The 26,213-nt window shown below is 72.6% G+C and overlaps 2 protein-coding genes across 2 annotated transcripts; one reads left to right on the top strand and one right to left on the bottom strand.

Moving 5' to 3' along the window:
- Window positions 1-1,906: 1,906 nt before the first annotated feature.
- ARHGAP9 (Rho GTPase activating protein 9) lies at window positions 1,907-10,130 on the bottom strand. Its single transcript, XM_088536403.1, has 16 exons — window positions 9,839-10,130; window positions 9,223-9,347; window positions 8,387-8,572; window positions 7,455-7,625; window positions 7,327-7,388; window positions 6,618-6,705; window positions 5,974-6,069; window positions 5,058-5,156; window positions 4,894-4,993; window positions 4,706-4,819; window positions 3,822-3,920; window positions 3,658-3,735; window positions 3,525-3,578; window positions 3,311-3,445; window positions 3,131-3,236; window positions 1,907-2,096 (listed from the first exon to the last, which is right to left on the bottom strand). Exons 1-16 carry the CDS (start codon window positions 10,128-10,130, stop codon window positions 1,907-1,909), a joined length of 1,995 nt encoding a protein of 664 aa, XP_088392529.1.
- A 2,740-nt stretch (window positions 10,131-12,870) lies between these two features.
- MARS1 (methionyl-tRNA synthetase 1) lies at window positions 12,871-24,769 on the top strand. The gene is made up of 20 exons (XM_088536402.1): window positions 12,871-12,973; window positions 13,830-13,920; window positions 14,471-14,549; window positions 15,321-15,446; window positions 15,526-15,601; window positions 15,901-16,049; window positions 16,119-16,225; window positions 16,708-16,824; window positions 16,902-17,105; window positions 18,083-18,284; window positions 19,311-19,385; window positions 19,935-20,105; window positions 20,170-20,265; window positions 20,381-20,498; window positions 21,196-21,409; window positions 21,481-21,612; window positions 22,187-22,291; window positions 22,927-22,981; window positions 23,991-24,063; window positions 24,492-24,769. Exons 1-20 carry the CDS (start codon window positions 12,871-12,873, stop codon window positions 24,767-24,769), a joined length of 2,571 nt encoding a protein of 856 aa, XP_088392528.1.
- The last annotated feature ends 1,444 nt before the right edge of the window (window positions 24,770-26,213 follow it).

Raw genomic sequence — 26,213 nt, 5'->3', positions numbered from 1 at the left:
GGGCCCGGCCGCCCCCCACGCGCCCCCCCCGGAGCCGCCGCAGCCCCCGGGGCCCCCCCTGAGCCCCCAACGCGGCCCCGGGGCCCTCGGCCGGGGGGGGCCCTGGGGGCACCCGGTACCTGCACCCAGCCAGGCCCCCCCGGCAGCCCCCGCCCGGGCGCCCACGGGTCCCCCCCGGAGCTGGAGCAGCCGCTGGATCTGTCCCTGCCCCGGGCGGGGCGGGAGCCCCCCCGGGACCCCCCCGGGGCCCCCCCGCGCCGGGAGCGGCTCCCCTGGGTGCTGCTGGTGAGGGGGGAGTGGGAAAGTGGGGGGGAGGGGGCACGGGGGGGCTGGGGGCACCGGGGGGGCACTAGGGGGGTGGGGGCTCTGGGGAGGTTTGGGAGGACACGGGGGGGGGGCCCTGGGACGGCAGGGGGGCCCTTGGGTGGCACTGGGGGCACCGAGAGCCTCGGGCGGGCACTAGGAGGGCAGGGGGCCCTGGGGGGTGTCAGGAGGACACAGGGGACCCTTGGGGGGCGCTGGGGGCACCGGGACATGGGGGGGGGCCCTCTGACCCCCGTGTCGCGCAGGCGGGGGCCGCCGCGGGGCTCGGCAGGGGCTGCCGGCGGCTGCTGCGCGGCGCCGACGGGCGCTTCCTCTGCGAGCTCTGCCCCAAGGGCTTCCGCAAGGGCAGCTCGCTGCTGCGGCACCGCTACGAGCACTCCGGTACGGGGGGGACACGGCGGCACCGGGGGGGACGCGGCCCGGACGCCCCCCTGACCACGGCGCCCAGGCCGGCGGCCGCACCGCTGCCCGCTCTGCGCCAAGGCCTTCAAGCACAAGCACCACCTGGTCGAGCACCGGCGCCTGCACACGGGCGAGAAGCCCTTCTGCTGCGCGCGCTGCGGCAAGCGCTTCTCCCACTCGGGCTCCTACTCGCAACACGTGCACCGGCGCTGCCGCATGGGCACGGGAGCGGGAATGGCACGGAGCGACCCGACCCGTGTCACCTCCGTGCACGGAGCAATCCCAGGAACGGCCCGGAGCGACTCGACCGGCGTCACCTCCGTGCACGGAGCAATCCCGGGAACAGCCCGGAGCAACCCGCACAGTGCGGCCGTGCACGGAGCGATCCCGGGAACGGCCCGGAGCGACCCACGTGGCACAGCCGTGCACGGAGCATCCCCGGGAAACCCCTGGAGCAACCAGCTGGGCACTGCCCGGATGCACCAGGGGTTCCCGGGAAACCTCCGGATCGACCTGCCGTGCATTGCTGGGATGCACCAAGGTTCCCCGGGATCCCCCTGGAGTGAGGTGCTGTGCACCACTGGGATGTACCGAGGATCCCTGGGAAAAACACGGAACGACCTGCAGGGCACTGCCAGGATGCACCAAGGATTCCCAGGAAACCCACGGGGTGACCTGCTGGGCACCGCTGGGCTGCACCAAGGATCCCCAGGAATCCCCCGGAATGACCAAGCCGGCACCGCAGGGATGCACCAAGGCTCCCCAGGAAAAGCCTGGAGCGTCACTCCAGGCAGCGCCGCGATGCTCCACGTCTTCCTGGGCCTCCCCTGGAGTGAGTCCTGGAGCCCCATGGGGCTGCTCTGAGGTCCCCAGCGCTGCCCCCGTCCCCGACTCTGCCCCGTGTCCCCGGGGCCCTTCCCTGCACCGCTGGCAGCGGCAGATCCGCCCGGGGAGGTTGGTGACATTTAACAACCAGCTGAAATAAATCCGTGGCAACCTGGAGCACTGTGGCCCTGGATGGGACATGGAGCACGGAGCGGGGGGACGGGGCCCATTGAGGAAGGGGCCGCGGCGGCTCTGGGAGAGGCGCCCGGACCCCTCTGGAATCAGCGCAGGAGCTGCCGGGACGGAGCCTTTACTGCAGGGTCCGGGGTACCGCGAGCGGGGGGACACGGGGGGGTCAGGGCCCGGCGGGCGCGGGCGGGAAGAGCTGCTCGAAGTGGCCCAGCAGCAGCTCCACGACGGGGCCGGGGCCGGCGGCGGCCGCCGCGAGGCTGCCGGGCTGCCCCCGCGGCCGCAGCAGCGTCGGGCCCAGCACCACGCCGAGGTTGTGGCCCGTCATGCGGTTGGTGGCCGCCCGCTCCGTCACCCTGCGGGGGGGACGGCGGTTCAGGGGTGGGGGCAAAGCACATGCACATACGTGTGCACGTGCACACAGACATATGCACATGCACTTGCTCATAACATGCACGTGCGCATACATGTGCACATGCACATGTACTTGCTCATAACATGCACATACATGTGCACATGCTCATAACATGTACGTACATATGCATGTGCACACACACGTATGCATGTGCATATGCTCATAACATGCACATACATGTGCACGTGCACACACACGTGTGCACATGCTCATAACATGCACATGCACATATACATGTGCACACGCACATACACACAGACACATAACATGTGCATGCACACCTACATGTAGACATGCACAGGCATGTACATGTGTGCATGCACACATGTATGTATATGCACACACGCGTACATGCACATACACCCCTACCCATGTACCTGCACGCACACATGTACGTGCACATATACACATGGACACGCACACACATGTACACACACATGTATATGCACACGTACACGTACACACATACATGCACACATACACATGTACACGCACATACACATACATATGTATATGCACACACACCCATATCCATGTACCTGCACACACATGTACATGCACACACATACACATGTACAGGAACACACATGTACATACACACATACACATGTATATGCACACATGTACATGCACACACACACGCACATGTGCACACACATACATGCACATACATGTACATGCACACACATGCACAGGCACACACATACACATGTACACTCACACACATGTACATGCACACACACATGCACACACACGTACGCGTTCTCACATACACGCACACACACATGTATATGCACACATATACACATGTATATGCACACACACACGTACATGCACGCACACACACATGTACCCTCACACACATGTACATGCACACACACACGTACATGCTCACGGACACCCTCGTGCAACCCGCCCCCCCCCATTCCCATGCCCCCCACCCCGTTATCCTGCCCCCCCACCCGTCCCCGGTACCGGCGCAGGTGGCCCAGCAGGTAGCGCAGGGTGGCCCGGTTGGGCACGGGCAGCGCCCGCAGCAGCTCTGCCGCCCGCCGCAGCCGCTCGCCCGCGTCCGGGAGCTCTGCGGAGGCACCGGCCATCGCGGGGGGGGTCTCTGCACCGCCCCCCCCGCGCAACGGGACCCCCGTGTCCTACCCGCGGCCGCCACCAGCGGCTCGTAGAGCTCGAAGGGCACCAGGGGCTCGGGCAGCTCCCGCAGGAACAGCTTGAGGGCCCCGGTCACCACGTGCACGTCGCCCCACGCGGCCTCCGACAGCGCCACGCGCTCCCCTGGGGCGGGGGGACACGTGGGGGGGCCGCTCGGTGCTGCCCCCCCCCCGGTGCTGGCCCCCCCCGGTCCCGCTCTCACCGTGGCCGGGCGGCTCCGGGAACACGTAGCGCCCGTCCGAGGTGACCGCGCGCTCTGCGGACGGGCAGGGGGTGTCACCGGCCGCGTCCCCCCGCGCCCTCCGCGGTGCCCCCGCCCCGGCCCGGCCGCGCACCGCGGTCCACGGCGAAGCGGAGCCGCTGGATGACGGCCACGCTGCCGTTCACGCGGTAGATGCCGTCCACGTCGAGGCCTGGCGGCGCGGGGACACGCGTGTCCCCGGGGGGTGAGCGGGGTGGCGGCGGCGCGGGGACACGCGTGTCCCGGGACGGGGGGTACCTCTCTCCTCCACGGCCTCCACGCACAGTCGCACGAAGCGGGGGACGCGGCCGCCCTCGCGCGCGCACAGCGCGTCCAGGCGGCACCCGAACACCTGGTCTGCGGCGGCCACGCTGGCACCGGGGACACGGGGGGACACGGGGGGACACGGGGGGGACACGGGGGGGGGGGACACCGGCACCGGCGGGGAGGGGATCCTGGGACCAGGGGGGATCTGGACCAGGGGGCTGCCCGGAGCCAGGGGGGTGACACTGGGATGGGGGGTGACATTGGGACCAGGGGTGACACTGGGACCTTGGAAGGGGGGCAGGACCAAGGGGGCTCCACGGGCACTGGGGGGGGCGGGTAGCCGAGGTGCCTCCCTCGCCTCTCAGGGCGAGTCTGGGGGGGTCTGGGGGAGGAGCCGGGGGGGGCGGGGGGTTCAGGAGGGTCTGGGGGGGCCCGGGGAGGTCCACGGGGTTTGGGGAGGGCCGGGAGGGGGTGCAGGGAGGTCCTGGGGGGTTTGAGAGGGTCCCCGGGGGTCTGGGGAGAGCCCGGGGGGCTGCAAGGGGGTCCAGGGAGGTCCCCGAGGGTGTGGGGGGGCACGGGGGGGGTCTGGGGAGTCCCGAGGGGTTCAGGGGGGCTTGGGGGGTCCCAGAGGCTTCAGAGGGTGCAGGGGAGTCTGGGGGGGGGGGGTCCCGGGGGGTTCAGGGGGGGCCCCAGGGGCTTCAGAGGGTGCAGGGGGGTCTGGGGGGTTCCGGGGGGTTCAGGGGGGCTGGGGGGGGGCCAGGGGCTTTGGAGGGTGCAGGAGGGTCTGGGGGGGGTTCCGGGGGGTTCAGGGGGGCTGGGGGGGCCCCAGGGGCTTTGGAGGGTGCAGGAGGGTCTGGGGGGTCCCGGGGCTCCACCTCGGATGAGCCCCTTCTCGCGCAGGCTCTGCAGCGGCGGCCGCCGCGCGATGAAGCGCCGCAGTTTGCTCCTCACCCGCTTCCTCTCCGACGCCTCGGGGCCCTGGGGGGCACCTGGGGGGGAAGGATCACGGGGGGGGTCACCCCTGTCCCCTGCGGTCCCCTATGTGTCCCCGTCCCGTCCCTACCCGGGGAGCCGTCGGGGCCCGGCGACGCCTCGTCCTCGTCCTCGCTGAGCTCGGCCAGGTCCCCGCGTCCCCGCGGCAGCTCCAGGGGGTTCTCCAGGTCCTGGGGGGGCAGGGAGGTTGGGGGGGGCGCGGGGGTGCTCCCCGTCCCCCCCGGTGACACTCACCAGGCGGCGGATGACGCCGCGGATGGCCCGTGCCCACGCCTGGATCGTGGCCTCCTGCTCCGACTGCAGCAGGAACTCGGTCCCGGGCACCGTGCGGAGCTGGGGGGCAGCGGATGCCACATCCCCCCCGTGACGTCCCCATGTCCCCTCCTGCCCTGGGCTAGGGCCAGTGCGGCATCCCCGTGTCCCCCGGGAAGGGTGTCATAGTGTCCCCATGTCCCCTGGTCTCAGTGTCCCTTCGTGTCATGGGTTGGGTGTTACTGGGGTCCCCTTAGCCCCTGGTCTCACTGTCCTGGGGGTCCCCTGGGCTGGGTGCCCCAAGGTTCCCTGTCCCCCTGTGGGCTCTGCATCCGGGTGTCCCCAGACAGGGTGCGGTCCCTGCCGTGTCCCCCGTGTCCCCGCCGTGTCCCTGCTGTGTCCCCTCCGTGTGTCCCCCGTGTCCCCGCCGTGTTCCCCCGTGTCCCCGCCGTGTCCCCCACGTCCTCCCCCGTGTCCCCCCTGTGTCCCCCCCGTGTCCCCGATGTGTCCCCCCTGTGTTCCCCATGTCCTCCCCGTGTCCCCTCCGTGTTCCCCCGTGTCCCCGCCATGTCCCCGCCATGTCCCCCGTGTTCCCATGTGTCCCCCGTGTCCCCACCGTGTTCCCCCGTGTCCCCTATGTCCCCCGCAAGTCCCCGCTGTGTCCTCCATGTTCCCCCCCATGTCCCCCCCTGTCCCCGCCGTGTCCCCCGTGTCCCCCGTGTCCCTGCCACGTCCCCGCCATGTTCCCCCCGTGTCCCCCGTGTCCCCCCGTGTCCCCTATGTCCCCCGCGAGTCCCCGCCGTGTCCTCCATGCTCCCCCCCGTGTCCCCGCCGTGTCCCCGCCATGCCCCCGCCATGTCCGTGCCGTGTCCCCCGTGTCCCCCGTGTCCCCGCTCACGTGCAGGACGTTCTTCCTGCTGGACAGCGCCGGGGCCCAGGCCAGCGCCGCCCCCCGCAGGTCCACGCTGCTCTCGGGGCGCCCGCTGGCCGGGCACTGCGGGGGGACAGAACAGGGGTGTCACCGGCGGGGGACAGAGCCCCTGCTGTGTCCCCACAGCCCCCATCCCCCTCGTGTCCCCATCTCCCCGCCGCATCCCGCCCGTATTCCCGCTGTCCCCGTGCCCCCGGCTGTCCCCGTCCCTGTCCCCGAGCCCCTGCTGTCCCATCCCTGTTCCTGCCCGGTGTCCCCGTCTGTCTCCATCCCCATCCCTGTCCCGGCACCCCCGTCCATCCCGTCCCTGTCCCGGAGCCCCCAGCTGTCCTGTCCCTGTCCCCGCACCCTTGGCTGTCCTGTCCCTGTCCCTGCACCCCCGACTGTCCCGTCTCTGTCCCCGCGTGTCCCCGGCTGTCCTGTCCCTGTCCCGGCGCCCCCGTCAGTCCCGTCCCCGTCTCTGTCCCCGTGTGTCCCCAGTGCCCCCATCCGTCCCGTCCCTGTCCCGGAGCCCCTGGCTGTCCTGTCCCTGTCCCCGTCCCTGTCCCGGAGCCCCTGTCCGTCCCGTCCCCGTCCGTCCCTTCCCGGTCCCCGTGTCCCCCCGCGCTCACCCAGGCCGCGGGCGCCGGCCCCGTGGGCTCCTTGTAGAAGACCAGGCTGTTCCCGGCCAGGACCACCCAGGAGACCCCCCAGCTCTTCCTGGGGGGGGCGGTGAGGGGCGCCCCAAAACAACCCCCAGCCCGCCCCCCCCCTCCCGGCACCCCCCCAGCTTGAATGACCCCCCCCAACTGCAATGGACCCCCCTGGCCATGGAACCCTGCACCCCCGGCACAGCCCCCCCAAATGGGACCCCTGCAGCCCCCCCCAGCATCCCCCCCAAAATGGGACCCCTGCACCCCCCGCACAGCCACCCCCAAATGGGACCCCTGCACCCCCGGCACAGCCCCCCCAAATGGGACCCCTGCAGCCCCCCCCAGCATCCCCCCCAAATGGGACCCCTGCATCCCCCCCGGCACCCTCCCCCCCAGACAGGACCCCTGCACCCCCCTGGAACAGCCCCCCTCCCCCAAATGGGACCTCTGCACCCCCCGGCACAGCCCCCCCCCAAATAAGACCCTTGCAGACCCCCCCGGCATCCCCCCCAAATGGGACCCCTTAACCCTATCCCAACAGAGCCCCCCCCAATTGGACCCCCTGCACCCCCCCCCAATAGAGCCCCCCCCCAAATGGGACCCCTTCACCCCCCCCCAATAGAGCCCCCCCCAAATGGGACCCCTGCAGCCCCCCCCGCTCCCGTGGCCCCCCCGCAGCCCCCCCCACCTGAGCTTCCTGCCCCCCTCGGCGATCCGGGTCCTGTTGAGCGGCCCGGCCTTGTGCACGGCCTGGGGGGGGGCAGGGTCAGCGCCGCCCCCCCGCGCCCCCCCCGCGCCCCCCTCCCCCCAACTCACCGGGGGCTGCTCGGGGGCGGGGGGGGGCGGCTCGGCGGGGGGGGGGGCGGCCCCATCCTCCGGGGGGGGGTGGTCGAGGGGGGGCTCCTGGGAGGTGACACGGCCGGGGGGGGCGTCCCCCGTGTCCCCATGTCCCTCGTCCTGGGGGGAGTCACCGGGGGGGGTCGGGTCCTGCAGGGGACACGGGGGACCCAGCTCAGCCCCGGGGGGGCGGGTGGCAGGGCCGGGACCCCCCCGGGGACAGAGCAGCCCCTCCCAGCAATTAGCGCTGGGATTAATGAGGGGCCCCGAATGTGGGGCGGGGCCGGGGGGGGGGGACAGCCATGGCGGGGGGGGGGACAGCGACATTGGGGGGGAATCGGGGGAGATATTGAGAGGGGGAGGGAATTGGGGGATGGGGGGCAGGGGGTATTGGAGGGTGCGGGGGGGTATTGGGGGGCAGGAGGGTATTAGGGGATGGAGGGGCATTGGGGGGCAGGAGGGTACTGGGGGGCGCAGGCGGTATTGGGGGGCGGGAGGGTATTGGGGAGTGGGGGCGGGGGGCAGAAGGGTATTGGGGGGGCCGGGGAGTATTGGGGGGCGGGGGGGTAGGGGATTATTGGGAGATGGGGGGGAAGGAGGGTATTGGGGGGCGCGAGGGGGGCAGGAGGGTATTGGGAGATGGGGGGCAGGAGGGTTTGGGGGGCGGGGGGTGTCCATGAGGGTTTTGGGGCCGGGGGGGTGGGTGTCCAGGAGGGTTTTGGGGGTGTCCAGGCAGGTTTTGGGGCCGGGGGGGGTGTCCAGGAGGGTTTTGGGGGTGTCCATGAGGGTTTTGGGGCCGGGGGGGGGTGTCCAGGCAGGTTTTGGGGGTGTGGGGGGGGTTGTCCAGGCGGGTATCGGGCCCGGGGGTCCCGCGGTCTCGGGGGGGTCCCTGTCCGCCCCCCCCCGCCCACCGCGGGCCGGGGCCGCCGCGGGGGCTTCCAGGAGGCGGCGCCGCTCGGGGGGTGGTAGAAGAAGCAGCGGCCGGAGCGGGGGTCGCGGTGCCGCTCCCAGCCCCGCAGCACCTGCAGGGGGGGCCCGGCCGGCGGGGGGGGCTCCGCCGGGGGGGGGCTCATGGCGGCGCCCGGGGGGGGGTCCTGCTGGGGGCGGGAACGGGGCCTCGTCGGGACCGAGACCGTGCAGGGACCCCCCCGCCGTGCAATGACCCCCCCGTGCAGGGACCCCCCCGTGCATTGCCCCCCCCGGTGCATCGCCCCCCCCCGGTGCATCGCCCCCCCCCCGCCCCGTGCATAGACCCCCCCGTGCATCGCCCCCTCCCCGTGCATCGCCCCCTCCCCGTGCATTAACCCCCCCCCGTGCATTAACCCCCCCCGTGCATTGCCCCCCCCGCATTGCCCCCCCTGTACAATGACTCCCCGTGCATTGACCCCCCCTCTCCGTGCATCGCCCCCCCCCGTGCATTGCCCCCCCCGTGCATTCCCCCTCCCCGCTCCGTGCATTGCCCCCCCCACTCCGTACATTTCGCCCCCCCCCCCAGGGTTTCGCAATCTCCTCCCGGAGCGCCCCGGTACCCCCCGCCCCCCCGCCCCCCCGGTCCCGGTACCGGCTCCCGCTGCCACCGGCCGCCCGGGCCGCGCAGCCCCGGTGCCCCCCCCCGCCCCCCCGCACTTCCTCCTCCTCCGCCCCACGAGGAAGCAGCGGCGCGGGGGGGCGGGGGGGGCAGTTGGAGGGGGGGGCTGGTTTGGGGGTGCCGCGGGGGGGGCTGGGGGGGTCACCCCCCCACACTCACCCCCACGGGCTCCTGCTGGGTCGGGCACTGCGGGGGGGTCGCGGGGGGGGCGGGAGGGGCCCCCCCCGGCGCGAGGCTGGTGCCCCCCCCCGCGGGGGGGGGATCCTGCAGCCGGGGCGGCAGACCTGGCAGGAGGGACCGGGAGGTGACAGGGGCACCCAGGGACCCCCCCGTGTGTGTCCCTATGGGGACATCCCCCGCGACCCCCTCCCGTGTCCCCAGTGTCACCAACACCGTGTCCCCCATTGCCCCCGGCTCCGTGCCCGCTGTGTCCCCAGACTGTGGTCCTAGTGCCACATCCTGCTGCCCCGTGTCCCCAGTGTCCCCAGCCCCATGGCCCTGCCCTGTCCCCCCCATGTCCCCCAGCCCCATGGCCCCAGTGTCCCCAGCCCCATGACCCTGGTCTCGCCCACCCCGTGTCCCCCAGCCCCGTGTCCCCAGTGTCCCCAGCCCCACGGCCCTGGCCCCCCCATGTCCCCCAGCCCCATGTCCCCAGTGTCCCCAGCCCCACAGCCGTGGTCTCGCCCACCCCGTGTCCCCCAGCCCCGTGTCCCCCAGCCCCACGTCCCCACGTCCCCAGCTTCCACCGCACGTCCCCAGTGTCCCCGTCCCTCACCGGTGCCCGCGGGCCGGCCCTGGGGCAGCTCCGCGCCCCCGTCCCCGTCCTTGTCCCCGTCCCCGTCCGCGTCCTCGGCCACGTAGGCGGCGGGGACGAAGAAGGGCCGTGCCCAGCGGCGCTGGCCGGGCCGCCGCACCTGCCACCAGTCCGGGGTGGCCTCGCGCAGCAGCTCGAGGCGCTCGCCGGCCGCCAGGCGCACGCGGCGCCCGTCCTCGCCGCGGTACTCGTAGCCGTAGAGCGCGCGGAGCCGCACGCGCCGCCCGCCCGCGCGCCGGCGCCCGCCCAGCATGGCCTGGGGGACGGAACGGGGCCTGGGGGGACAGCGCGGGGCCTGCGGGGACAGAGCGGGACCCTGCGGGGACAGCACGGCCTGCGGGGATGGAACGGGGCCCTGTGGGGACAGAGCGGGGCCCTGCGGGGACAGAGCGGGGCCCAGCGGGGACGGAACGGGGCCTGCGGGGACAGCGCGGGGCCCTGCGGGGACAGCGCGGGGCCCGGCCAGCACGGCCTGCGGGGACAGCGCGGGGCCTGCGGGGACAGAGCGGGACCTGCGGGGACAGAGCGGGGCCCGGCCAGCACGGCCTGGGGGACGGAACGGGGCCCTGCGGGGACGGAACGGGACCCTGTGGGGACAGAGCGGGGCCCTGCGGGGACAGAGCGGGGCCCGGCCAGCACGGCCTGCGGGGACAGCGCGGGTCCTGCGTGAGCCGCAGCATGCGCCGCATCCTGCATCCCGCGTGCCCTGCAGCCCTGCCCTGCACCCCTGCGCTGCATCCACGGACCGCATCCCACACACCCTGCATCCTGCATGCCCTGCAGCCCTGCCCTGCGTCCCTGAACCGCATCCCCTGCAGCCCTGCTGCACATCCTGCAGCCCCTGCAGCCCTGCCCCACATTCCCGAACAACATCCCGCATCCCTGGCTCCGCATCCTGCATCCCGCACGCCACATCCCCTGCTCTGCATCCCGCATCCTACATCCCCAAACTGCATCCTGCATCCCCTGCCCTGTATCCCGCATCCCCTGCCGTGCATCCTGCATCCCATGCCCCATGTCCTTCATCCTTGCATCCCCCAGGGCATCGTCCCACAGTCCTGCCGTGCATCCCGCATCCCATGACCCATGGTCCATGTCCTGCATCCCAGATTCCACATCCCCTGCACTCTGTGTCCCCTGTCCTGTCTCCCATCCTGCATCCCGCATCCTGCATCCCGCATTCCCTGTCCTGCATCCCGTGTCTCATGTCCTGCGTCCCACATCCCAGATTTCCCATTCCGCATCCCGCATGACACGTCCCGTGCCCCTGGCCACGCTGAGCCCCACGGCCGCTCCGTGCCCCACAGCTGCCTTGTGCCCCACAGCTGCCCTGTGCCCCATGGCCGCCCCGTGCCCCACGGCCGCTCCGTGCCCCATGGCCGCCCCATGGCCGCCCCATGCCCCACGGCAGCTCCGTGCCCCACGGCCGCCCCACAGCTGCCCTGTGCCCCACGGCAGCGCAGTCCCTGGCGCTTGCACCGCGGGAGCCTCTCCCCACGGCTCCCACAAGCAGCCCCATTCCCAGGGTGCCACCGGCAGTCCCGATGTCACTGTGTGACACTGGGTGACACTGGGTGACACTGGGTGACACTGCGGGGCGCGTGGGGGCAGGGACAGCCGTGGGGCACCGGGGCGCCGCAGGAAACGCGGCGGCCGCTGCAGCAGGAAGCGACACTGCGGCTTCCTCGCGCCGTGGGGCTGCGGGGGGACGGGGGGACAGGGGGACGCTCCCACGGCCCATTGCCCCACGGCCCATGTCCCATTGCCCCACGGCCCATGTCCCATTGCCTATTGCCCCATTGCCTATTGCCCCATTGCCCCATTGCCCCACGTCCCATTGCCCCATTGCCCCACGTCCCATTGCCCCATTGCCCCATGTCCTATTGCCTATTGCCCCATTGTCCCATTGCCCCACATCCCCTTGCCCCATTGTCCCATTGCCCCATTGCCCCATGTCCCATTGCCCCATGTCCTATTGCCTATTGCCCCATTGCCCCATTGCCCCCCAGCCCATTGCCCCACATCCCCTTGCTCCACGTCCCCTTGCCCCGTTGCCCCACATCCCATTGCCCCGTTGCCCCCTTGCCCCACGTCCCCCCCGCTCCGGTGCCCCACGGTCCCCTGTGCCCCCCAGCCCCACGTCCCCGTGTCCCCCCCGGGGCCCTCCCCGTCCCGGGGCCGCAGTGGGGCCCAGGCGCCCGGTGCCCCCCCGCGGGTCCCGCACGGTCCCGGTTCCCCCCCCGCCCCGTCCCGGTGCCCCCGGTTCCCCCCACCCACCTGCTGCTCCGGCGGCGGCGCCGGACCACGTGACAGGAGGCGCCCGGACGCCGGGGCCCTTCCCCGCCCCCCGCCCGGGTCCTCCCCGCTGGGACGGGGCGGGGGGGGAGGGGGGGGCAGGACGCCTGGGCCCTTTGGGACATGTTGGGGGGGGCGGTGGTGGCAGCTGGACAGGGGACCTGGAGCTGTGGGGGTTTGTGTGACGTCACAGGGCCTTTCCGTGACGTCACAGAGCCGCTCCATGATGTCACAGAGCTCCTCTGTCACAGCGCTGCTCCGGGCCACCACACAGCACCTGTGTGACGTCACAGAGGCGCCTTCTGACGTCACAATGCGCCCGTGTGACGTCAGAGAGATCCTCCATGCCGGCACAGCGTCGCTCCCAACTGGAACGGGGCACCTGTGTGACGTCACAGAGGCGCTCCGTGACGTCACGACGTACCAGTGTGATGTCACCGAACCCCTCAATGCCGGCTCCCGCCCGGAGCGCGGCACCTGCGTGACGTCACCGAGGTTCTCTGTGACGTCACGGCGCGGGCCGGCAGGGAGGCGGCGGCGGGGGCGCTGGGAGGCGGCAGCCCCGCCCCGCGCGGTCCCCATGGCAACCCGCGCGGTCTCGCGAGAGCGGCGCGCGGGGCCTGCCGGGGGCTGTAGTCCGGCGCGCGGCTCCCGGCGTGCCCCGCGCGTCCCGGCGTGCCCCGCGCCCCCCTCCCGCCATGCGGCTGCGCGTGGCGCCCGGCGGCCCCGGGACCGCCAAGGTCCTGCTGGCCGCGAGCGCCAGCGCCGCCCCCGTGCGGGTGTGCTGGGCCCGGGCCGACGGTGGGTGAGCGGGGGAGCGCGGGAGCCGCGGGAGCGCGGGGAACGGGAACGGGAACGGGAACCGCGGGAACCGCGGGAACCGCGGGAACGGGAACCGCGGGAACGGGAACCGCGGGAACGGGAACCGCGGGAACCGCGGGGAACGGGAACCGCGGGGAACGGGAACCGCGGGAACCGCGGGAACCGCGGGAGTCCAGGAACCGCGGGAGTCCGGGAACCGCGGGAACGGGAACCACCGGGAACGGGAACCGCGGGAACGGGAACCGCGGGGAACGGGAACCGCGGGAACCGCGGGAACGGGAACCACCGGGAACGGGAACCACCGGGAACGGGAACCCCGGGAACGGGAACCGCGGGGACGGGAGCCGCGGGGACGGGAACCGCGGGAACCGCGGGGAACGGGAACCGCCGGGAACGGGAACCCCGGGAACGGGACCTCCCTGGGACCGGGATCCCTCCCGAATGGGAACGGGACCCGCCCCCAGAATGCGAACCTTCCGGAGCGGGAATAGGACCCCAGCGGGAACTGCGGGAGCGGGACCCCCCCGGGAACGGGAGTGGGACCCCCGGGAACGGCCGGTGTGTGACCGCCCCCGGGAATGGGAACGGGACCCCCCGGGAACGGGAGTGGGACCCCCGGGAACGGGAACGGCCGGTGTGTGACCGCCCCCGGGAATGGGAACGGGACCCCCCGGGAACGGGAGCCTCGGGAACGTGACAGGAACCACGGGAATGGGAACCCTGGGAACAGGAACAGCCGGAGCGCGACCGCCCCGGGATCGGGAGCGCCCCCCCCGCCCCTCGGGAACGGCCCCCCCGCCGGTAACGCGGCCCCCCCGGCCCGTTGTGTCCCCAGAGCCGCCGCTGTCCCCGCTCGGCCCCCCCGGGGCCCCCGCGCTGCAGCTGGACAGCGGCACCGTCCTGTTCTCGGCCAACGCCATCTGCCAGTGAGCGCGGACGGGGACGGGGACGGGACCGGGAGGGGGACGGGACAGGACCGGGATGGGATCGGGAGGGGGACGGGACGGGACCGGGATGGGATCTGGGAGCCGGGATGGGATCTAGGAGCCAGGACGGGGACGGGATGGGATGGGAACTGGGAGCCGGGAGCGGAGATGGGACGGGATGGGGATGGGGACAGGGAGTGGGGGCTGGGACAGGAGCTGGGATGGGGATGGGAGCTGGGACCGGATGGGACGGGGATGGGAGCCGGGACGGGTTCTGGGAGCTGGGCCGGGGACAGGACAGGATCTAGGACGGGGACCGGAGCCGGAACGGGGACAGGGGCTGGGATTGAGGAGCCAGAACAGGAGCGCCGGGTCTGGGAGCTGGGATCTAGGAGCTGGGATGCGGGAGGCGGGATCGGGGAGCCGGGATGCGGGATCGGGGAGCCGGGATGCGGGATGCGGGATCCAGGAGCCGGGATGCGGGATGCGGGATCCAGGAGCCGGGATGCGGGATGCGGCTCCGAGCGGAGCCTCCCGGCGCTCCCTCCAGGTACCTCTTCCTGGCGCGCGGGGAGGAGCCCACGGATCTCAGCAACCAGTGGCTGGAATGGGAGGCCACGGAGCTGCAGGTGGGCGCCCTGCAGCCGTGTCCCCGTGTCCTCCTGCCATCCCCGTGTCCTCCCGCCATCCCCGTGTCCCTGCCCCCACGCCACCATTGTGTCCCCATTCCCATGTCCCTGTCCCCGTGTCCCCATCCCCGTGTCCCCATGTCCTCACACCATCCCTGTGTTCCCGTCTGTGTCCCCATTTCCGTGTCCCTGTCCCCATGCTGTTCCCGTGTCCCCACACCGTCCTTGTGTCCCCGTCCCCGTGTCCTCACGCTGTCCCTGTCCCTGTGTCCGCATCACCGTGTCCCCATCCTCATGTCCTCATGCCGTCCCGCCGTCCCCACATCCTCACACCTTTGCCGTCCGTGTCCCCTCACGCCATCCCCGTGTCCCCACGCTGTCCCCGTGTCCTCACACCATCCCCACATCCTCACACCGTCCGCATCTCCATGTCCCCATCCCTGTGTCCTCACACGATCCCCATGTCCCTGCGTTCTCACACTGTCCCTGTGTCCCCGTTCCTGTGTCCCCACACCGCCCCCTCATGCCATCCCCGTATTCCCGTCCCCGTCCCCCCACGCCGTCCCCGTCCCCCCACGCCGTCCCCGTATTCCCGTCCCCTCACGCCGTCCCCGTCCCCCCACGCCGTCCCCGTCCCCCCACGCTGTCCCCGTATTCCCGTCCCCTCACGCCATCCCCGTCCCCCCACGCCGTCCCCGTCCCCTCACGCCGTCCCCGTATTCCCGTCCCCCCACGCCGTCCCCATCCCCTCACGCCGTCCCCGTGCCGCAGCCGGCCGTGCGCGCTGCCCTGTGCGCGGGGCCGTCGCAGGGCGCGGAGGCCGCGGGGGCCCTGGAGCAGCCGCTGTCCCACCTGGAGCGGAGCCTGAGCCGGAGCGGAGCCGCCTTCCTGGCCGGGGTGAGCGGGGCCGGGGTCCCGGGGGGTCCTGGGGTGTCCCCAGGGGGTCCCCAGGTTCTCACTCCGTTCCGCCGCTCAGGACACCAGGTCGGTGGCCGACGTGGTGGTGTGGGGCGCCCTGTTCCCCGTGCTGCGGGATGAGGCCGCCGTGCCAGGTAAGGGACCGGGGGGCGTCCCCTGCGCGGGCCACCCGGCGGGACCGTCCCGTTCCCTGGAGCTGGAGCGGGACCGTCCTGTCCCCCTGGTGCTGGAGTGGGACCGTCCTGTCCCCTGGTACCAGAGCGGGACCGTCCCGTCCCCCTGGTGCCAACATGGGGCCGTCCCATTGCCCAGTGCTGGCGCGGGGCCGTCCCGTCCCCCCGGTACCGGAGCGGGACCGTCCCATCCCCCCCGGTGCCACCGCGGGGCCGCCCGCCCCGTCCCGCGGCGCTGACCCCGTCCCATCCCGCCGCAGCGGAGCTGCGGTCCCTGCGCGGCTGGTTCGGCCGCATGAGCAGCTCAGACGCCGGCCGGGCCGCGGCCGCGGCGCTGCCGCCCGAGGGGCCCCGCGACGCCGGCGCCTGCCCCCCGACACCGCCGAGAGCGCCCTGCAGTGAGGCCGAGGTGCCCCCCGCGTCCCCGCGTGTCCCCCCCCGTGTCCCCCGTGTCCCCGCTCACGCCGGCGCTCCGCAGGACGCGGCAGCCCCGGAGCTCAGCGAGGAGGAGATCGCGGCCGCCGTGGCCACGTGGGCCCGTGGCACCGACGCGCTACCCGAGCCCTGGCAGCCGCCGAGCCCCGTGTGAGCCCCGCGTGTCCCCGTGTGAGCCCCGCGTGTCCCCGCGTGTCCCCATGTCCCCGCATGTCCCCATGTCCCCGCGTGCTCCGGAGCCGCCTGCGTCCCTTTGTGTTCCCCAACTGCTCCATGTCCCCACGCGCCTCCCTGCTGCCCCACGTCCCTCCCGCTCTGGGACGTCCCCGTGTCCCTCCCCGCTCTGGTCCCCATGTCCCTCCCTGATCCAGGACCTCCCCGTGTCCTTCCCTGCTCCGGGTCCCCATGTCCCTCCTTGCCCCGCAATTGCTCCGTGTCCCTCCCCACTCCGGGATCCCCCTATGTCCCTCCCTTCTCTGGGACCTCCCCGTGTCCCTCCCTGCCCAGGGTCCCTGTGTCCCAGCGTCCCTCCCCGCTCCGGGTCCCGTGTCCCCTCCTCCCCGTGTCCCCTCCTCCCCGTGTCCCCCCCATGTCCCCGTGTCCCCGCGCGCTCACGCGGGCGCGGGGCGCAGGCTGCCCGTGCAGGGCCGGCGCAACGTCCTCATCACCAGCGCGCTGCCCTACGTCAACAACGTCCCGCACCTGGGCAACATCATCGGCTGCGTCCTGAGCGCCGACACCTTCGCCAGGTAGCGGCGCCGGGCCGGGTGGCACCGGGGCACGGGTGACACCAGGGCACAACGTCACCGTCCCCGCCGCCCCGCAGGTACTGCCGCCTGCGCGGCTGGAACACGCTCTACGTGTGCGGCACCGACGAGTACGGCACGGCCACGGAGACGCGCGCGCTGGCCGAGGGGGTGACGCCGCGCCAGCTGTGCGACAAGTACCACGCGCTGCACGCCGACGTCTACCGCTGGTTCCGCATCTCCTTCGACTGCTTCGGCCGCACCACCACGCCGCAGCAGACGGCGTGAGCGTCCCCGCTGTGGCCCCCGCGCGCGGTGACCGTCCCCAGCGTGTCCCTGGCTCATGGCACATGTCCCCTGCTCGGAGTGACCGTCCCCGACGCGTCCCTCGTTCATGGCACACATCCCCGGCTCGTGGTGACCATCCCCACCACGTCCCTGGCTCATGGCACACGTCCCCCGCTCGTGCTGCCCGTCCCCGACGCGTCCCCAACTCATGGCACACGTCCCCCGCTCACACTGCGTATCCCCGGCTCACAGCACTTGTCCCCACTGTGTCCCCTGCTCGTGGTGCCCGTCCCTGCTGTGTCCCCAGTTCATGACACACGTCCCTGGCTCGTGGCACCCGTCCCTGCCCTGTGCCCAGCTCGCAGTGCCCGTCACCACCATGTCCCCGGCTCAGGGTGCCTGTCACCACCGCATCCCCTGCTCATGGCACGTGTCCCCGGCTCGCAGTGCCCATCCCCACTGTGTCCCCAGGTCATGGTGCCCGTCACCGCCATGTCCCCTGCTCACGGTGCCACCACCACGTCCCCAGCTCGCGGTGCCCATCCCCACCAATCCCCACAGCGCCGCCACCGCGTCCCCCTCTTGTGGTGCCTGTCCCCACAGTGTCCCCTGCTCATGGCACAAGTTCCCTGCTCACAGTGCCACTGCCATGTCCCTACTTGCGCCGCTTGTCACCACTGTGTCCCCTGCTCACGCTGCTGTCCCCACCGTGTCTGCCCGCTCGCCCTCTCCATCCCCTGCTCATGGTGCCCATTGGTTTCCCCTTGTCCCCCCACTCCTGCCCTTGTCCCCGTGCTCACGGCGCCATCCCCGCCGTGTCCCCCCGCTCGCCCTGTCTGTCCCCGCCCTGTCCCCCCGCTCGCCCTGCCCGTCCCCTGCTCCTGGTGCCCGTTGCTTTCCCCTCGTCCCCCCGCTCCCACCCCTGTCCCCTCCTTGTCCCCCCGGTCCCGTGCTGACGGCGCCGTCCCTGCAGCATCGCGCAGGACGTGTTCTCGCGGCTGCTGGCGCGCGGGCTGGTGCTGCAGGACACGGTGCAGCAGCTGCGCTGCGAGCGCTGCCGCCGCTTCCTGGCCGACCGCTTCGTGGAGGGGACCTGCCCCTTCTGCGCCTACGGGGAGGCGCGCGGGGACCAGTGCGACCGCTGCGGCAAGCTGGTCAACGCCGTGGAGCTGCAGGTGGGCGGCGCGGGGACACGCGTGTCCCCACACATGACACGCATGGGACGCCCCGGTGACACGCGCGGGATGCCCCGGGGACACACGCAGGACACCCTGGTGACACGTGTGGGACCCCTGTGTCATCCCCGCACATGACACCCCGGTGACACGCGCATCCCCACATGTAACACGCACGGGACACCTTGGGGACACGTGCGGGACGGCCCGGGAACACGCACGTCCCCACACATGACATGCGGGACGCCCCGGTGACACGCACATCCCCACACGTGACACGCAGGACGCCCCAGGGACATGCACGTCCCCACACATGACACGCGCGGGACGCCCTGGGGACACACGCGTCACTGCATGTGACGCGTGGGGCGCCCCGGAGACACGCACATCCCCGCACGTGACACGCAAGACACCCCGGTGACACGTGTGGGACACCCCCGTGACACACGCGCATCCCCACATGGGACACACGCATGGGACACCCCAGTGACACGCGTGTCCCTGCATGGGACACACGCAGGACACCCCAGTGACACGTGTCCCCACACATGACACGCATGGGACACCCCAGTGACACGCGTGTCCCTGCATGGGACACGCGCGGGACGCCCCGGGGACACGTGTGGGACACCCCGGGGACATGCACATCCCCACACATGACACGCGGGACACCCCAGTGACACATGTGTGTCCCTGCACGTGACACGCATGGGACACCCCGGTGACACACGCAGGACACCCCGGTGATACACGCGCGTCCCCGCAGGGGACATATGCAAGACACCCCAGTGACACGTGCGTCCCCCCACATGACACGCACAGGACGCCCCGGTGACACGCGCGTCCCCACACATGACACACGCGGGACACCCCAGTGACACATGCGCGTCCCTGCATGTGACACGTGTGGCACACCCCGGTGACATGCGTGTCACCACACGTGACACGCGCGGGACGCCCCGGTGACCCACGCGTCCCCCCACGTGACATGCGTGGGACACTCCAGTGACACACGTGTCCCCGCAGCGGCCGCGCTGCAAGCTGTGCGGAGCGGAGCCCATCGTGACGCCCACGGAGCACCTGTTCCTGGACCTGCCCAAGGCAAGCGCGGGGACGGGGACGGCAGGGTGGCACGTGGGGACGGGGACGGCAGGGTGGCACGTGGGGACAACAGGGTGGCACGTGGGGACGGGGACGGCAGGGCGGCACATGGGGACGGCAGGGCGGCACGTGAGGGTGGCAGGGGGGACAGGGACAGGCACTGCAGGGTGTCCCATGTGTGCCCTGGCTGGAGGCTGGCAGGAAGGGGACAGGGACAGGGATGGGGACAGCACCATTGAGCGCCCGTGTGTCCCCTGGCTGCAGGGGACAGGGACAGCGATGGCACCAATAAGCACGCACATGTGTCCTGGCTGCAGGGTGGCAGGGAGGGGATGGGGACGTCACCCCTGTGTCCCGTGTCCCCAGCTGGAGGGTGGCAGGGAGGGGACAAGGACAGGGACGAGGACGTCACCCCTGTGTCCCGTGTCCCCAGCTGCAGGGTGGCAGGGAGGGGATGGGGACGTCACCCCTGTGTCCCGTGTCCCCAGCTGCAGGGTGGCAGGGAGGGGACAAGGACGGGGACGTCACCCCCGTGTCCCGTGTCCCCAGCTGCAGGGCCGCCTGGAGCGCTGGCTGGAGCACGCGTGGGCGGCGGGCGAGTGGACGGCCAACGCGCGCCACATCACGCGCTCGTGGCTGCGCGACGGGCTGCGCCCGCGCTGCATCACCCGTGACCTGGCCTGGGGCACCCCGGTGCCGCTCGACGGCTTCCGCGACAAGGTGGGTCCCCCCGGCCCCGCGCGGCGCCAGGGCCACCCGCGGGCGCTCACGGCCCCGTCCCCAGGTGTTCTACGTGTGGTTCGACGCCCCCATCGGCTACCTGTCCATCACGGCCACCTACACGGAGCACTGGGAGCGCTGGTGGAAGAACCCGGAGCAGGTGAGTGGCGGGGACGGGGACGGGGACGCCGCGGCGTCACCCCCAGCCCCGCGTCACCCCCGGCCCCGCGTCACCCCCGGCCCCGCGTCACGGCCCCGCTGTCCCCCCCCGGCAGGTCGAGCTCTACAACTTCATGGCCAAGGACAACGTCCCCTTCCACAGCGTCATCTTCCCCTGCTCGCTGCTGGGCGCCGATGACAACTACACGCTCGTGAAGCACCTCATCGCCACCGGTACCGGCCCCGTGCCCTCCCCGCGGCCGAGGGGTCCGGGGGGACGTCCCCACACCCGAGGGGGCTCGTCCCTGCACCGGGGGGGCCTCATGTCTTGTCCCCACACCGGGGGGCTCGTCCCTATGCTGGGGGGGTCTCATCCCCACATGGGGGGTCTTGTCCCTGCACGGGGTCTTGTCCCCGCCCTGGGGACTTGTCCCCACATGGGGGTCTCATCCCTGCACTGTGGGGGTGGGGGTCTCGTCCCTACATGGGGGTCTCGTCCCTGCACTGGGGGGTTCTTGTCCCCATATGGGGATCCCGTACCCACGCCGGGGGGGTCTCATCCCTGTGCTTGGGGGGGTCTCGTCCCTACATGGGGGTCTCATCCCTGCACTGGGGAGGGGCTCGTCCCCATATGGGGCTCTCATCCCCACATCGGGGGGTCTCATCCCTGTGCTTGGGGGGGTATTGTCCCCACCCGGGGGGCTCGTCCCTGCAGGGGGGTCTCATCCCCACACCAGGGGTCTTGTCCCCACGCTGGGGGGTCTCATTCCCACATCAGGGGTTCCCGTCCCCACATGGGGGTTCCCGTCCCCACATGGGGGTCCTGTCCCCACATGGGGGTTCCCGTCCCCCCATCGGGGTTCCCGTCCCCACGCGGGGGTCCCGTCCCCACGCGGGGGTCCCGTCCCCACGTGCCCCCTCCCGCGCCCAGAGTACCTCAACTACGAGGACGGCAAGTTCTCCAAGAGCCGCGGCGTGGGGGTGTTCGGGGACATGGCCCGCGACACGGGCGTCCCCGCCGACGTGTGGCGCTTCTACCTGCTGGCGGTGCGGCCCGAGGGCCAGGACAGCGCGTTCTCCTGGAGCGACCTGCAGCTGCGCAACAACGCCGAGCTGCTCAACAACCTGGGCAACTTCGTGCACCGGTGACGTCGGGGACACGGGGGGGATGCGGGGGGACACGGAGCCCCGCGCTCATCCCCGTGTCCCCCCCCAGGGCCGGCACGTTCGTGTGCAAGTTCTTCGGCGGCGCCGTCCCCGCCATGGAGCTGGCGCCCGAGGACGCGCGGCTGCTGGCGCGGGTCAACGCGGAGCTGCGGCGGTACCACGAGCTGCTGGAGCGGGTCCGGTGCGTGCCGGGACGGGGGACGGGGGTGATGGCACCGCGGGTCCCGTGGTGGGACAAGGGGGGGGTCCCGGTTCTGGGGGAGGGCGGTGGTACCGCGGGTCCATTGGGTGCCAGGATGGGACACGGGGGGGGGTCCCTGTTTTTGGGGGGGGATGATGGCACTGTGGGTCCAGGGGGTGCCGGGATGGGACAGGGAGGGGGGGGGTCCCGGTTTTGGGGGGGGCACAGCACCGCTCACCCCCCCACGCTCCAGTGGGTGTCAGGATGGGACACGGTGGGGGTCCTACTTTAGGGGGGGTGACGGCACCGCGGGTCCAGTGGGTGCTGTGATGGGACACGGGGGGGTCGCGGTTCTGGGGGGGGGGCACACGGCGCCGCTGACCCCCCCGCGCTCCGGTGGGTGCCGGGATGGGACACGGGGGGGTGGTTCCGGTGGTTCCGGTTCTGGGGGGGCACACGGCGCCGCTGACCCCCCCGCGCTCCGGTGGGTGCCGGGATGGGACACGGGGGGTGGTTCCGGTGGTTCCGGTTCTGGGGGGGCACACGTCGCCGCTGACCCCCCCGCCGCCCGCAGCATCCGCGACGCCCTGCGCTGCGTCCTCAGCATCTCCCGCCACGGCAACCAGTACATCCAGGGCAACGAGCCCTGGAAGCGGATCAAGGGCGACGCGGAGGACAGGTGGGTACGGGGTTGGGGGGGACACGCGGGGGGGACGGTGCTGATGACACCCCCCCCGGTGCAGGCGGCGCGTGGGGGGGTGAGCGGGACCCCCCCTTATCCCATCCTGACACCCACCGGCCCGTGGTGCCATCACCTGCGCCCCCCCCAAAACTGGGACCCCCCCTTGTCCCATCCTGACACCCACCGGCCCGTGGTGCCATCACCTGCACCCCCCCAAAACTGGGACCCCCCCTTGTCCCATCCTGACACCCACCGGCCCGTGGTGCCATCACCTGCGCCCCCCCAAAACTGGGACCCCCCCTTATCCCATCCTGACACCCACCAGACCTGTGGTGCCATCACCCCCCCAAAACAGGGAGCGTCCCCAATCCCGGCACCCACCAGACCTGCAGTGCCATCACCCCCACCCCCCACCAAAACCGGGACCCCCCCCTTGTCCCATCCCGGCACCCACCGGAGTGCGAGGGGGTGAGCAGTGCCATCCCCCCCCGGACCCCAAAACCGGGACCTCCCCTCTTGTCCCATCCTGACACCCACTGGACCTGCGCTGCCGTCCCCCTCCCAACACCGGGAGCGTCCCCAGTCTCATCCCCCCCAGCGCGTGGTGCCGACGCGGTGTCGCTCCCGTGCAGGCGGCGCGCGGGGACGGTGACGGGCGTCGCGGTGAACGTGGCGGCGCTGCTGGCCGTGCTGCTGCAGCCCTTCATGCCGGGCGCCGGCGCCGCCATCGCGGAGCAGCTGCGGCTGCCGCCCCGCTGCCGCGTCCTGCCCCACGGCGTGGCCTGCGTGCTGCCCGCCGGGCACCGCGTCGGGAGCGGTACGGGGGGACACGGGGACAACGGGGGGACACGGGGGTGCTGCCCCACGGCGCGGCCTGCGTGCTGCCCGCCGGGCACCGTGTCGGAGCGGTACGGGGGACATGGGGGACACGGGGGGACACGGGGGTGCTGCCCCACGGCGTGGCCTGCGTGCTGCCCGCGCCGGGCACCGCGTCGGAGCGGTACGGGGGATGGGGACACGGGACACGGGGGGACACGGGGGGTGCTGCCCCACGGCGTGGCCTGCGTGCTGCCCGCCGGGCACCGCGTCGGAGCGGTACGGGGGACATGGGGACACGGGGGACACGGAGGCGGGGCTGGGGGAGGACACAGGGGTGATGGGGGGCATAGGGGAACACAGGGGGGACATGGGGGGTGCTGGAGGGGACACAGGAGTACTGGGGGGACATGGGGGTGCTGGGAGGGTGCTGGGGGCAGGGGGGGGCTGCTGGGGACACGGGGTGCCGGGGAGACATGGGGACACAGGGGTGCTGGGGGACATGGGGGTGTTGGGGGCCGTGGGGGGGCATGGGTGCTGGGGGGCGCAGGGGTGCCAGAGGGACACAGGGAGGTGTGGGGGACATGGGGTGGGGGGGGACACAGGGAGCTGGGGGGACATGGGGGTGCTGGGGGGGACACGATGTGTGTTTGGGGGGGGGACGGGGGTGCTGGCAGGACACTGGGTGCTGGGGGGTGCTGGGGGGGACATGATCTGTGTAGGGGGAGTCCTGGGGGACCCGGGGGGGTCCTGGGGGGACACGGTTTTGTCTCTGGGGGGACATGGGGGTACATGGGGCGCTGGGGGACATTGTACACAATGGGGGGGCCGCGCTCTGTGTTTGGGGGGGGTCTGGACTCTGCCCCCCCCCCCCCCCCAGGTGAGGCCCCTGTTCCAGAAGCTGGAGCAGGAGCAGATCGAGACCCCTGCGGCGGCGCTTCGGGGGCGCCCAGGTGAGGGGCAGCGCCCGCCCGCCCTTCCTCCTGCTGCTGCTGCTGCTTCCTGCTCCTCCTCCTCCTCCTCCTCCTCCTCCTTCCTCCTCCTCCTTCCTCCTTCCTCTCTCCTCCTCCTTCCTTCTCCTCCTTCCTCCTCCTCCTCCTCCTCCCTCCTCTCTTCCTCCTCCTCCTCCTTCTCCTTCCTCCTCCTCCCCCCCTTCCTCCTCCTCTCCCCCTTCCTCCTCCTTCCTCCTCCTCCTCCCTCCCCCTCCCCCCCCCCCAGATGTTGCTCTCGTGCCCCAGGGACCCCCCCAGCACCAAGAGGGGGGGCTACAACTCCGCTCCCCCCCCCCACAGGCCAGCCACCCCCCCCAGCTCCCGGCCCCGCTCCAGGATCCAGCCCCGCTCCGGACCCCGGTCCCGCTCCGGCTCCCGGTGACCCCCAGCTCATCCAGCGCTGACGGAGCAGGTGGCCAAGCAGGTGAGCGGCAGCGGGGAGCCCCCCGCCGTGTCCCCCGGTGTCCCCGGTGTCCCCATCCCGGTGTCACCGCGCGGCCTCCCGCAGGGCGCCCTCGTGCGGCAGCTGAAGGCGGCCCAGGGCCGAGCGCGCGCGGGTGGCGCCGGAGGTGGCCAAACTGCTGGAGCTGAAGGGGCGCCTGGCGCTGGCCGAGGGCCGCGGGGACACGGCGGCACCGACGGCCCCAAGGGCCAGCGCGGGAAGTAGCCGCGGGGCACGCGGAGCCCGGGTGGGCACGTGGGGCCTATAGGCACGTGGGGCCTGTGGGGCACACGGAGCCCACGGGGCACGCGGAGCCGGAGGGGCATGTGGACCCCGTGGGGCACACGGAGTCTGTGGGGCACGTGGAGCCCGTGGGGCACATGGAGCCCCTGGAACCCACGGCACATGCGGGGCCTATGGACCACACGGAGCCCGTGGAACTCACGGAACCTGCGGAGCCCATGGAACACATGGAGCCCATGGCCCACACAGAACCCACGGAACCGGCGGAGCCCACGGAACCCACAGAGCACGCGGAGCCGCGCGGGGTTGCACTCGTGTGTAATAAAGCGGGCGCTGCCGCTACGGGCGCCGCAGGCTGAGCACGCGCCTCGATGAGCGCCGCGCGCGCAAGCTGCGCGCTGCACCTCGGCGCCCAGGCGCTGCACGTCGGCGCGGAGCCGCGCGTTGAGCGCCGCCAGCTCCCGCGCGCGCCGCTCGGCCGCCTCCTCGCGCCGCCGCCGCGCGCCGGGGACACTGGGGACACCGGGGCCCCCGCGCCGCCGCCGCCGCGTCCCACACCGCGCACCCGGCTCCGCCGTGGCGCTCCCAGCGGATGGGGATGCTGCCGGGGGCGGCTCCATGTGCTCCGGATCCAGTGCCGCGGCCAGCTCTGCGCCCCACGGCGCCACGTCCAGCTCTGCGCCCCATGGCGCCATGTCCACCTCCGCGCCCCACGGCGCCGCGTCCAGCACCGTGTCCGGCTCCGCGCCCCATGGCGCCGTGTCCCGCTTTGCATCCCCCGGTGCCGTGTCCTGCTTCTCATCCCACGGCGCTGCGTCCAGCTTGGTGCCCCACGGCACCGCGTCCATCTTGGTGCCCCACGGCGGCGCCTCCACCGCGCTGCCCCACGGCGCCGCGGCCATCTTGGAGCCCCCCGGCGGCTCCTGTGGGACGCGGGGGTCAGGCCGTGACACAGCTGTCCCCGTCCGTGTCCCTGTCCCCCCGTCCCCCCCGTCTCACCTCGGCGCCCGCCAGCACCTCCTGCAGATCCTGGTACCAGGCGTCCAGCTCCTCCCAGGCGGCCACCGGCTCCGCTGCCATCGGCTGCCGCGGGCTGTGCTGGGGCCAGGGTGTGGGGTGAGCCCCACGGCGGCCCCACCTGCCCCATGGCTGCCCCACAGCGGCCCCTGCCCCATGGCAGCCCATGTCTACCCCCCGCCTGCCCCACGGTGGCCCCTACCTGCCCCCACCTGCCCCATAGCAGCCCCATAGCAGCCACACAGCAGCCCCCGCCTGTCCCCACCAGGCCCACAGTGGCCCCCACATGCTCCATGGCTGCCCCACAGCAGACCCTGTCTGCCCCCCGCCTGCCCCACACCTGCCCCACACCTGCCCCCCGGCTGCCCCCTACCTGCGCTCAGGTGTGCTGCTCTCGGCAGAGCCCCTT

This window comes from Tinamus guttatus, unplaced genomic scaffold, assembly GCF_059628265.1.
Source record: "Tinamus guttatus ecotype Peru unplaced genomic scaffold, ASM5962826v1 Tinamus_guttatus_pri_ptg000665l, whole genome shotgun sequence".
Taxonomy (NCBI): Eukaryota; Metazoa; Chordata; class Aves; order Tinamiformes; family Tinamidae; genus Tinamus; species Tinamus guttatus.
The sequence above is the reverse complement of the archived record's forward strand: the minus strand, read 5'-3'. Positions and strand labels throughout refer to the sequence as shown.

Excerpts from the sequence above, each read along its gene's own strand:
- MARS1 (XM_088536402.1), top strand. The coding sequence starts at position 12,871 with ATGCGGCTGCGCGTGGCGCCCGGCGGCCCCGGGACCGCCAAGGTCCTG. Across the intron at positions 12,974-13,829 it reads GTGCTGGGCCCGGGCCGACG|AGCCGCCGCTGTCCCCGCTC; the intron begins GTGGGTGAGCGG and ends TTGTGTCCCCAG. Across the intron at positions 22,292-22,926 it reads AAGGGCGACGCGGAGGACAG|GCGGCGCGCGGGGACGGTGA; the intron begins GTGGGTACGGGG and ends GCTCCCGTGCAG.
- ARHGAP9 (XM_088536403.1), bottom strand. The coding sequence starts at position 10,130 with ATGCTGGGCGGGCGCCGGCGCGCGGGCGGGCGGCGCGTGCGGCTCCGC. Across the intron at positions 9,348-9,838 it reads GGGCCGGCCCGCGGGCACCG|GTCTGCCGCCCCGGCTGCAG; the intron begins GTGAGGGACGGG and ends CCCTCCTGCCAG. Across the intron at positions 7,626-8,386 it reads CGCGGCGGCCCCGGCCCGCG|GACCCGACCCCCCCCGGTGA; the intron begins GTGGGCGGGGGG and ends TGTCCCCTGCAG.